Source organism: Parambassis ranga, chromosome 21 (genome assembly GCF_900634625.1).
Source record: "Parambassis ranga chromosome 21, fParRan2.1, whole genome shotgun sequence".
In the NCBI taxonomy this organism is placed as follows: Eukaryota; Metazoa; Chordata; class Actinopteri; family Ambassidae; genus Parambassis; species Parambassis ranga.
The window spans coordinates 4,740,869-4,753,421 of NC_041041.1; the positions used below are offsets into that span (position 1 = coordinate 4,740,869).

Below are 12,553 nucleotides of genomic sequence, written 5' to 3' on the forward strand. Positions count from 1 at the left end.
TCGCAAAAAAATAATTGCCCACCCCTGTCTTAGACGGTGTTACCTCCTCATTACTTGGCTTAAAACCCAGTAAGATGAATTAGCCTGATCTTGTGATCTTCCAAACTCTTCGCTTATTGCTGTCCTGTGACACACAGTATGACCCACAGTAAAGAGCTCTGTCTAACAGAGCAGCATCTCAGCCTTTTACACTCGCCTGTTGTGATGTTAGCGTGACGAGAGAGTGGGTCAAATTTAAATTAATGTCAGCCCCAGTGTGAGTGACTGGATCTTTTATTTACTGTAGCTTTGGGGCTGAAATTTAAACGATGCATCTCGTGCATGTTTAGTTTGCTTTCATAGGACTGTCTCACAGTGTTTGCAAATGGACAACAAGATGAGCCCGAATATGTGACACTCTTCCTCCTTTTGAACCATTTATAATTTAACTTATCTTCTTTTTTGCCTTCAGTGGACTTTGGTGTGAGTGCACAGCTGGACCGGACAGTAGGCAGAAGGAATACCTTCATTGGGACGCCATATTGGATGGCTCCAGAGGTCATCGCTTGTGATGAAAACCCTGATGCTACCTATGACTACAGGGTGAGGACAGTGTACAGGACATACAGAAGATCGAAATGATGTTACTCTCAAACCCATGAGATAAAAAATAGGACCTCTTTGAAATCTGCACACCTGAACTAATCTCACATTCTGTCCTTCAGAGTGACCTCTGGTCCTGTGGCATCACAGCTATAGAGATGGCTGAGGGGGCTCCCCGTAAGTAAGCTTTGACCTAAAGCAGTCTGCTATCACTGGTGTATTTTAGCTGCTGTTCTGCATTATTCATTCAAGTATTAAAGCTTCTATTGTTTAACTATCTTCCGTTTTTATCACAATAACCTCTCATCCATCCTCCTTACAGCTCTGTGTGATATGCATCCAATGAGAGCCCTCTTCCTCATCCCCAGAAACCCTCCTCCTCGACTCAAGTCCAAAAAATGGTGCGATACATTTGTCCTCCTTATATATCTCCTGTCCCCTGTTACCTCTACTTCTAACATTACCACGTTTTTCTGCCTTGATAGGTCAAAGAAGTTCTTCAGCTTCATCGAGGGCTGCTTGGTGAAGAACTACACTCAGCGCCCGCCCACTGAGCAGCTGCTGAAACACCCTTTCATTCGGGATCAGCCCAACGAGAGGCAGGTCCGCATCCAGCTCAAAGACCACATCGACCGAACCAAGAAGAAGAGGGGCGAGAAAGGTGAGGAGGGGCACTGACATCATCGCTTGTTTCAGACATTTAAATAAATCAGGCTAAATGTTTGACCTTCTTCTCTACAGATGAGACAGAGTATGAATACAGTGGTAGTGAAGAAGAGGAGGAGGAAGCATCTGAGCAAGAAGGAGAACCCAGGTAACCATCACTACCATGATTTAGATAGGAAAGAGAAGCATATAAATAAAAAGAGCAGGAACAGGGTGCAGTGTGTTTCACGGTCTACAAGCCAACATACCAGCTTCATGGGTCTCATCTGGTGTTTAATGCAGCTCCATAGTCAATGTTCCCGGTGAGTCCACCCTGCGCCGCGACTTCATCCGGCTGCAGCAGGAGAACAAGGAGCGCTCCGAGGCTCTGCGCCGCCAACAGCTCCTCCAGGAGCAGCAGCTGCGCGAGCAGGAGGAGTACAAGCGCCAACTGCTGGCTGAGAGGCAGAAACGTATCGAGCAGCAGAAGGAGCAGAGGAGGCGGCTTGAGGAGGTGAGCACAGGGCCGCCATAAATGACCTAGACAAGGAGGAGGAAGAGGAGGAGGAGGAGGAGGTTTTATGAGTTATGATAACTTCTGATTTATTGTTTTAAGGATGTGGTGATTTCAATGGAACAGAATCCAACAAGGGGACATAAAACAAACCACTAATGTCTGAGCAGTTACTTTGGAAAGAAAGCAGAGGTGGTTATTAAAATTATTGCCCAATAATTATACTAATACTATAATTACGTCTGCCCTGGCTGAGTGAATGGACACAGCAGTCCAGGAAAATTAACTAAACAAAAAGGTCCCGAAATTATCGCTTGGCCAGATGTAAAGCTGCCTCAGCTTCTCTCAGGTGGTTTTTACCTAACGCTGCTAAAATCTGACTTAGATTAAGGACAGACAGAAGTGTTTGCTGAAAACCATATAACATATATACATACACAGTATTATTAAAGCATAATTCCTCCCAGCAGTTACTCTGAGAGGACTAAAAATAACCCCCTGGCAGGGAAGCACCTGAGTTATTCATGAAGCTTTGTACACACATCCTCATCAGGCCGGACAGACTCTCCTCTGAGATGACATCATCAGGTTTACAACAATGAGAAGCGTTGAGGAGCAATCTGAATATACATTTCGTAGCTTTCTCAAACATTTAAATAATTTACCCGCGATATGCAGAAAGTGAAAAATGATCAGCAACAGAATTGGGTTATGAGGAGTTTTTAGATCTTGTCTGCTCTGTTTTGTGAGTAATAACTCTTCACTCATCAGTTGTTTATACGATTCTGCATTAGTTTCAGTTGCCTCTGAGTCAAAACTTTAATGTTTAAAGAAATGGTGGTGGTGTTTCATAACTCTCTCTGTTATCAGTCCCCTAGTGTCCTTGTTTCCATCTCCGCTCTGGTCCTCCACTTGTTTGTGTATCTATGAAAGCGTGAGCACCCACAGGGATCTAGATTGCACTTTATATGTGTGTGTACATTATATTGGTATAATAAGATTTTAGACTTTTGACTTGAGGGGTTAGTGGTTAGATTTTCTTGTAGATAATTTCACAAATTACACATTAAAAAATCAATTTTAGGCTGCAGTTTAAAAAAAAAAAAAAGTTAATTGGTGTCCCCCAGAGAACGAATCTGAAAACCCCTTTTTGTAATTATCCCTTATCTCGTTGAGCTGTGGTCCTTTTCTATTAGTGTCTGGATGAGTCAAGCTGCAGTTCCTACAGCTGAGAGAGGAGCATGTACAGTGATAGAGGAGAGAGGGGAGTGCAGGGAGGAAGAGATGACTATGAATTTGGACAGGAGTAGACTGAACTAAAGTCTTTGGAAAGAAACAAAAGAGATGAGGCAAATTTAAACAAGCTCTAACAGCCGGTAGGCAAAAAATGGAAACTCATAACACCTCACTACAAGTGTAAAGTCTCAGTGGAAGAGGAGGGAGAGATCATTTCTGCTCCTGTTTTCCCACAGCTCTCACAGCTCAGGGCTGTGTTTTTGATTCATGACGGTGCTTGCTGATGAATCAGACAGTTGAACTCAGGCCATGCCAGATAAATACCACTGTACATGTGCTCTCCTGTCTCATTGGAATCCTGAATGCTGAGCGCAGAATTTGTACAAACATGATGCGTAATGATTCTGAAGCCACAGCTGTGTGGCTGTTTCTTCATCTGTCTGCAATCAGAGCCAAGTGTTAGAAAACCCACACTGCCTGCCAGGCCTCAGATGAATGTCTGTAGTCCTGATGTTTTTGTATTTATATTTACTCCACTCAGACCGGTGGCGACTGTGACTGTATAACAGACGGACAACACGGTTCCACCTCCACCCATTGTGGAGACCAAAACCTCAGCTTATGGGCGCTGCCATGTTGGAATAAGACTCCATGTTGGAAACAGTCTGTGCAGTAGAAGTCAAGGGACCTGCGAGGGTCTGAACACTCACCCACCTCTGTGTTAAGCCCTCAGCTCAGCCGGCCTGCTGGCTACTGACAGCAGCATCATGTTCTCTTATTTTAGCCAAGAACAAATTAAAGAAATAATGCCCAATAATAATAATAATAATAATAATAATAATAATAATAACACAACAGCACAGCCATCTGTTGCTGTGTACAGTTGCTCTTCACCAGCCCATAACACATGCCCAATAAGTCACATTGGTGTGCCCTTCAAATCCTCGACAGCTGCCCGATCACTTCACTGGGAAATGGTGACCTGTTCTGTATGACACCGGGACATTAACAGTGGATCCTCTGGGCCTTTGTGTGGCCACTGTGGACCGGTGGATCCTCCGAGATATTTAGAGGCTGGGCCGACCTCTCAGGCTGTTCACATGCATTCCACAGCCCAAGGTTTCCCAAAAGAATATTGCTTTGTAATGTGATAATCAATGGGCTCTCTCACACAGAAAACCCGGTGTGATTCCACTAAAAAGAGCTCCCCTCAGCCTTCGCTTGCTCACAAATGAAGCTGGTATAATGTTGCTTTCAAGGAGGAGTGCTGCTGATGCATTCTTATCACACAGCTGTTGGCTTGAGCTGTGACTTGCATGTGTGCTGCTGGCTTAAAGGCACAACAACACCCTACTGTTTGGCCCCCAGTAACCTTTCACACATACAGTTTGAGTGTTTTTAACGGATGTTTCCCGTAGGTCACACACCTCTGAGTCTGATTTAGCAGCTAGTCTCACCCTGATTAGAAAACATGAGCTCTGCGTCTCACATGACTGGACAAAAATATCATAACGGGGACAGAGAGCTGGTTTCTCTTTTAACTGGCCTCCTGTGTCCTCCACCTGCACAGCAACAACGGCGAGAGCGCGAGATGAGGAGGCAGCAGGAGCGCGAGCAGCGCCGGCGTGAGCAGGAGGAGAAGAGGCGCATCGAGGAGATGGAGCGACGCCGCAAAGAGGAGGAAGAGCGCAGGAGGGCCGAGGAGGAGAAGAGGAGGGCCGACCGGGAGCAGGTACCAGTTCATTGCTCTGGTTTTTATAATTTTCTTTGCTGCCGGACGTGTAACTAAAGTTTTTGATTGACAGGAGTACATCCGCCGTCAGTTAGAGGAGGAGCAGAGGCACCTGGAGATCCTGCAGCAGCAGCTCCTCCATGAACAGGCCATGCTACTGGTGAGTGCTGCCCAATTATTATGTTATGTTAAAATGATATTTCCATCTGTTTCAAAGCCCCAGATGGTTTTATTTTAATGTTTCCACAGCTTTCAGGTTGTTAAATATAATAATGTAGGTACTTATTATTCCTCTGATTCTGTTTACCTTCCTTTCTGACCTAAATCAGATTCTGGAACTAACGTGATTTTAATAGATCCGACGGGAGCCATTAAAAGTTGAGGTCTAAACATAATAAGTATTCTCAGGTTTTAGCCCGGGATGTTTACGGGGCCCCGAGTGACGGTGATGTCGTCACCAGGAAGCTAGTCATCCAGCAGGAAGAGAAGGGTTTCCCTTGTTTTTTTAATTCCAGATGTTGTTGTATGACTTGATGTTTTTTTATTTTAAAGGACTCAGATCCTCAGGGGGGGTTACAGAGGATATTCTCATAAAGAACGGATGTGACAAATCACATCCCCGCTTCCAGTTTCACACCATCGCTTGCTCACTGCTCTCTGGTTTCTGCACACTCACCAGTCGTGATATTCGACAAGTTTCCTTTACATCATGATCGAACATTTGCTTAAAAAAAGATTGAAGAGAATAAATGTTTGGATTTAATAACCTCTTCCTATAAATAACCTCAGTTCATGCCAATGGGTGCAGTTATAATGGTTCAGTGGTTAAAGTACGTTTGACTGAAGTTAAATGGTTTAACAGGCGTACGGTGGGACAGTTATTTTTTTAAGAACTGTGTAATAATGATTAGTGTTAGGAAACATTGAGCAGTACGTTTTCAAAAAAGTGACACCCTCCATAAAATGATTCACTTTTGGCTGGAGCTTCAACCACAAGTCTTACCTGAAGCCTCACTATGGAGACAACTACGTACATAGAATGACATATCATAATAAGGACCGGCAAAAGTTTAAGAACATAACAAAAAAAAGGGCAATCTTTGCTCGTCTATGGGTGTTGGCCCTGTCGTTAGTGCCCACCAGCCAGGATGACAGGCTTTATGTAGTAGCATAACAGGCTGCATTATGCTTATCGTGCATTATATCATAATTTAACCCTATGTGATGCACTCTGATGCTGATTTTAAGGAAGACGGCACAAAGACTTTTTCCAATCCAAAAGATTTAGATCAGAATTTACTCTAACCTGACAGGCCTGTCTAAGCCACTAGAAGATAAAGCCTTATATTGGCTCTTGTCCTATGAAAACTGTTCATGATCTTTGGCACACAAAACAGTCTCTATGTAAATAGAAGCAGCATCAATGACAAGTTTTACCCCTGATCATTTTTGGGTAATCCCTGAAACACTTACAGTTGCTGGGCGGTCTGTCCCAGCTTCTTTCTGTTCAGTAGCTTTTGGTTCAACTTGACCCTCCCTGTACTCAGGAGTATAAATGGCGGGAGCTCGAGGAGCAGCGACAAGCCCAGAAACTCCAGAGACAGCTGCAACAGGAGCAGGCCTACCTGCTGTCCCTACAGCAAACCCAGAACCTGGATAGTAGCAAACAACAGCAGACCCCCAAACCCCCACAGAACCTTGAACCCGACAGGGTAAAGCCCCCCTCTGAACCGGATACTGTGAAACAACCGCAGGGCGTTGACTCTGAGAAGACACAGCCCAGTCCAGTCTCCAGTCTGGAAAAAACTACAGAACCCAAGCTACCTGTGGCTGACCTCCAAGGCCCCGCCCCTGACTCTGAGCCAGTCAGAGAGGTGAACCTCGCAACTCGGTGCCGTCACACTGACTGCTGTAGAATGCTTCCTTTTGCTTGTGTGTACTCACTCCCACTGCTCTGGGTGTAGGGATGAATGGGCGCTTTGTAGACTAGTTTTTTTTTCTGGTCTCTCAAGTCTAATAATTAAACAGGTCCATGATACAAATATTCTCCAATGATACAGGACCTACAGCAGGAGCTTTATCAGAGAGAAGTCTCTGATAAAGTCCCAATCACAACACAGTGTCCCACTTTTTTGCAAGCAATAAGCATCAGGTGACCAACATCCAGTCAGTGTACCCCCAAACTATGAAGCTCGTTGATACATTTTTGTTCAAAATTGGTGTTGTATGTGTTTTTTTTAAATCTAATTCTGGAAAATAGTCGTTTATTTTTGCTCACCTGAACACCTCCTCCTTCCCAGCCAGGGCAGCCTGCTTCCTTAATTAGCCTTTGTCACCATATTAATGAATCTACTGTAGTAATGAGCCTCCTCATTAGTCCTCAGTGTGACTCCGACATCCATGTTTTACAGCCTGGTAGGGAGGAAAAAAAAACACAAATCAAATCTGAAAACACGTCACAGAGCAAACACAGGAGGTTTAAACAGAGGCAGCCGTGTTCAAAGATGGACACTGGAAGTGAGCAGCAGATGTTTGTAACATTCAGTTAGACATGTTTAAAGGATAATCCAGATTTAACTCGGTTCATTATTTGGCTGTCGTCTAAGGCATTATATCATTGTAATCACAAATCTGTGGCAACATGCCTCAGGGGCAGGAAATGTGAACTATGAGGGTGCACTTGATGAAGAAACACTGTGAACATTGCTGAACACAGCTGAGTGTCCTGGACCTCTGTGTGTCTTAACCTTTCTGTTTTTTACCGTGAATGTTTTTTTTCTCGCCACATGAAAAATGCATGACACTTCTTCTGCTGCTGCCGTCCTTCTAGCAGGGATGTGGGACTCTTGTGGCAACAATAACACTGCTGCCCTTGAGGAGGCGCTTTGTTGTTCCTGCTGGTGTGCCTGTATCAGCAGATGACTTTCTGATCTGCTTCTTCTCTGTGGGAGGAAACTAACAAACCGTAGCGACTAATGGCTGCTGTTACAACTCGCCTCTTTATGTATTGACACACATTAACCTTTGTTCTCAAACTGCCGCTAATATCTGTGTGTGTGTGTGTGTGTGTTCCCCTCAGGCTGATGAGCGATATCGGAAGAACATCCAGGGCTCTCCCCAGTCGGCTCAGACCAAACCACAGCAGCCTCCAGTGCCGCCACGATCCGAGTCTTCATACCCTAATGGGAACTCGGCGTCTGAGGCGCCTGCCATGCACCGGCCTGTGGAGCCACAGGTAACCATGACAACCTTTTCTTTTTCTTTTTCTTGAGCTGTCGAACAGGCAGCATTCGTAGTTGCTGCACCCTGGGTTTGACGGGTTGTTTTTTTCTTCCAACCATAAAGTAAACATGCGCACAGTCATATGAGGAGTCTGCGTGGCATCAGGTGCCTGTCGTCCTTTGAACACGTTGGTTAAAGAACTGCCATCTCCTGCAGCTGTTTTCATTTTCATACTGCTGAAACTGCAATAACTGTTGCGTTATTACTTCATATACACGACTTTCTGATCTGGTTGTTTGATTTTAAATTTGTCTGAACAGGCTCACTTGCACTGATTCCACAGTTTTCCCAAATATAAACATTTCCCCAACCCCATAATCTGTTATGTCAATCTGAATTATGCATTTTTAATATTAGATGTGTGGGTTAATCCCAATATTATTGAGTATTTTTTGGACATGTGCATGTAGATACATCATCTATAAGTGAGCTAATGAAGTAAGTGTTCAAGAGGTGATTATTAGAATGACACAAGCCCCCACACTTAATTACACAACAACACACGCTAATGAAATCAATATTTTGACACAAAAGTGACCACATCTTCTGAAATTTATGTGGATTTTATCCATATAATCTGGCTTTAACCTGGTTACACAAACTTCTGAAACATGTCAGAACACACACACACACACAGATTTCCCACAGGGACTGGCCATCGGTGAATGAACCGATGTCGTCATGTAGAAGAATTTTTCTTGGATTTTGTCTTTAGCTGCACTAATTTTAGGTTGTTTCATCTGGATAATGGATTCAACTGTCTGCTGCTGCTCAGTGCCGAGGATGTCATCACTTCTATTGAATTTTCCTTGTTAAGCAATATAAATGCATTAAATCTCCAAGCTAACAACATATTTTTCATTTTCAGACAAAAGAGCTTTAATTGTGCATCAAAGTTTTCATGAAAAAAAAAAACCTTTCATCTATATAATCAACTCTTTGACTGACAGGTCGTCCTCCTGAACAAAGGTTCTCTCACAAAGCGTGTAACCCTCACCATCACTTTATTTCCACAGGGGTGCAGGTGTGTGTGTGTGTGTTTATCTGAAAGTATTTGCGTGGTGCTCTGTTTGCTCCATGTACTGTACATCCTTAATGTGTGGATTGAAAACATCCATAATTCATGGGCAACCATAAACTGCAGCAGGCTGACTCAGATGCAGATTAGTCAGTTTCCCTGCAAAGCCCTGAACCCACTGAGCATGAATAATCACAGTCCATTGAAGTCAATCTGTTTTGAATATGTCACATAGATTAAATTACACAGAAGCGATGCTGTAACGTGGTAAAGTGGGGGGGATGATGTAATTCACTGGTAAAACTGTAATTTTAAAGAGGATTAATCAGTTTCCTAGCAGAGTCATCAGGCTCAGAGGTGGTGTTTAAACCTTGTTCCAAAAAACACACCTCAGAGGAGTAAAGATAAGGTTAGGTGAAGATTGTGGTTGTGGTGTAGGTGCGTTGCGGTATCCTGGATCCAAGATGCATGTTTTTAATGTTTGTTTGGCCTATTGCGGTCCTGCTTATATGTATGTTTGCATGGCAGCCTTTTTAATACTTTAATTTCTCTGTGCTTGGTACTCGTTGGTACTGGTTTTAGTTTCTCCTGAGGCCCCGTGTTAGTGTAGCTCAACCAGGGTTAGGATTTCCAAGTAGGTTTGAAAGGTATACATTAATCGTAAACATCGTCCTACTTTTCACAGTCAGAAACTTTTAAAGACCTCCCAGATGACTGGGTCTGAAAAACAATCTATTTTCATATATATATATATATATATATATATATATATATATATATATATATGCACTCTTCAATACAACTAAGAAGCCACGATGGACGCAGCTGCGATCAACAGTTGCTGAATAAAAAAATCTGAGCTTGTTCAGCTGATCTGCAGGCTGTTTAGAAAAGCGTTTAAATATAAATCTGAAATACTAGAGCTATAAAATGAATGTGTGAAAGGGGGCTGTGCCTGATTTTACACTGAATGTTCTTCTCAGAGTTATGCAATCGCCAGAATACCAGACAGTTTATAGGTCGTAAAAACATTAAGATTTTAAATGTGCTTTTGGACACTACAAATACATGTTCCCGTGCCTTGATTGTGCTCTTTTTTTTCTGGAAAAAAGAGTGGGGCGACAGAGTGGCTGAAGTGTGACTTCACAATTGTCTCAGGATCCATTGAGCTTCACATCTCCATTCACTGGCTTTTTGTGTTTTGTTGTTGTTACTGTGTCTTTTTGTTTTCCCCCGTGTCCCTCTCACAACTCAACAGCGTGACATGACACCTTCTAATCCTCAGTCTGGCTTTTTGCCATTAGGTTATGATACTTCAGGGTTCTGATAAAAACTTTGGCTGCCAAGCCTGAGTCACAACTGTTGTAACATGTCAGTGCGTTTATTTTGTGAGTCTCTCCTCCTGTTGGCACTCTAAAAATGTGGCTTCTTAAGGGGCTATGCAAAGACTTGGAGCCGTACAGTAACGCTCAAATATGTGGCACTGAAGCTTAACTGAAATAGGTGGATGTCCCTGTTTTATAGTGGTTCTTCTTAACCTTGGTTCTCGATGGTATTTGAGATGAAGAATCTCTCAAGCTCCTCACAGACGGACTGAATTTAATGTCATAATTTTAACATGAAGGCTACAGCAGCAAAAGGTTAAATACTCTGAAAGGGATTAAACACGTCTTCTCCCTTCTGCTTAACAGCTCTGAATTAACTCCATCATTTAATTATAGTCTCAAATTTTCATCCATGCAAGGCTGAGTTTAGGTATTTACAATGACAAGGACTTAAATGACCATATCTGAAAGGGCAAATGTTAAAGCTTCATGTTGGCTCCCATCTACCTAACCCCTAAAGAAGCCCTTAAGCTCCTGTTCCTCCTTCCTTGTTTGTGTACACTGCATGCATACTGACCCGTGCTCCCCCGATGTGTTTCTCTTTTTGTTGTTGTTGTTGTTGTCGTCTGGAAGGTGCGCTCCCATCTCGCTGCTTTAAAGAGCAGCAGCAGCGTGGCCTCGTCAAACTCCTCCGCTACCACTCCGCCCGTTGTGTCGCGGTCACACTCCTTCAACGAGCCGCTCGCCCCTAGCTTTGAAAATCTCCACCTTCACAACAGCCATGAACCCCACCACCATCACCCTCCATCATCCTCACCATCACCATCACCATCCTCATCATCCTCCTCAACAACGCCTGCACGCACTGACCCACAGGCACATCCTCAGCACAGGCCCCATGAGCCGGCCCCTTCAGAGGAGGTCCCGCCCAGGGTAAGGACAGGAAGGAAGACTCCTGGTGTAGTCTAGCAGCAGTAACATGAATTAATATTTGTTTAGCTCTCTGTAAGCAGCCTCTTTTCTTTGAAATATGATTCAGTGTGAAGAAATCAGAATTCTTTCTAACTCAGAAAAACTGCTGGCTGAGACAAGTTGAGACAGTCTCTGTGTCTCATGTTGCTTTTTCCTCTGTCACCACACAGATTTATACTTTTACTAACACCCACAAAAATATAAAAATAACTGAAACATAAGCAAAAGACTTGATTTTAGAAAGTATTGTTTCCCCTTGAAATGTATAGGGTGTTGGCTAAGTATAGGATAGACAGGAAAGGCTGCCCACACATGTGGGCTGTCAGGCTTAAAAAAAGTCCACAGAGCCAAAGTTAGATGTCCAACAGAAAAAGAAACCGTCTGTTGTAAACTGAACAGCTGCCAAGCCAAGTCACAGCCCTACAAAGCATCAGGTAAACGATGATGGACCTCACAGGAGTCAGAAACACAGGATTCACCCATCAATAACAGCACTGCACAATCTTTCCATTTTGACTGAACAGTGGCTGAGACCTTTGTCCTGCATGGCTGTGTTGTCCCACGCTTTGATGTTACCAAATGTTCTGCATGTGGCTCATTATGGGAAAAACGTGGCAAGTGTGTGACAGTTGTGCTTCACATAGTTTTCTGGGTGTAGAGGGAGAAATGACGGGTTTACAGGGAGCGGTGAGGCTGGTTTAGAACATTGTTTTGCAGCACAAATGTGAAATTTGGCAAGTATGTAAGTACCACATCGAACGTAGCATACTTTGAGGTGAAAAGGAACCCAAAATTAGGGCTGCACAACTCATGAGTAACAATGATTGTGGAGGTTTGGATGAGAATGGTGCCAGTCAGTGACGGTGATGTTAGCTTTATATATGTTTTTATTTTGTGCTTTCGCTGAACAAACACACTCATACTTGCAGAGTGTGTTTTATGTATAAGCTGGTCATTGTTTCTATCATAAAAAGGTTCCTGTCAGGACTACATCAAGGTCTCCAGTGTTGTCAAGGCGAGACTCGCCTCATCACCACGGCAACACCCCACACGGCAGCCATGCCGTACACCGCAGCCCTGCCAGGTAAATGGTCTTATCCCTGCTGAGTGTGTTCATCTGTTTTTAGTAATCTTTGTTTTTGTCCTAATGCTCTCTATAGTGCAAAAGCTTCTAATAAGGCTTGTGGTTTGGAAATTTACACATTTCAAAATAAAAGCAGACTAGGGAGGGTTTCTTCAGAGTGGGT

The 12,553-nt window shown here is 43.6% G+C and overlaps 1 protein-coding gene across 4 annotated transcripts in view; it reads left to right on the plus strand.

The window, feature by feature from the left end:
- LOC114426881 (mitogen-activated protein kinase kinase kinase kinase 4-like) overlaps nt 1-12,553 on the plus strand; it is a 69,172-nt gene that overhangs the window by 44,187 nt on the left and 12,432 nt on the right. Inside the window, exons 7-18 of one of the 4 annotated variants that reach the window (XM_028394557.1) lie at nt 452-582; nt 705-759; nt 905-983; nt 1,068-1,243; nt 1,324-1,396; nt 1,531-1,741; nt 4,548-4,709; nt 4,783-4,869; nt 6,257-6,583; nt 7,789-7,944; nt 10,968-11,267; nt 12,281-12,390. In XM_028394557.1, the coding sequence (XP_028250358.1) occupies nt 452-582; nt 705-759; nt 905-983; nt 1,068-1,243; nt 1,324-1,396; nt 1,531-1,741; nt 4,548-4,709; nt 4,783-4,869; nt 6,257-6,583; nt 7,789-7,944; nt 10,968-11,267; nt 12,281-12,390 (1,867 nt within the window). The remainder of the gene's footprint in view (nt 1-451; nt 583-704; nt 760-904; nt 984-1,067; nt 1,244-1,323; nt 1,397-1,530; nt 1,742-4,547; nt 4,710-4,782; nt 4,870-6,256; nt 6,584-7,788; nt 7,945-10,967; nt 11,268-12,280; nt 12,391-12,553) is intronic. The other 3 variants (XM_028394558.1, XM_028394559.1, XM_028394560.1) reach the window with 3 other exon arrangements.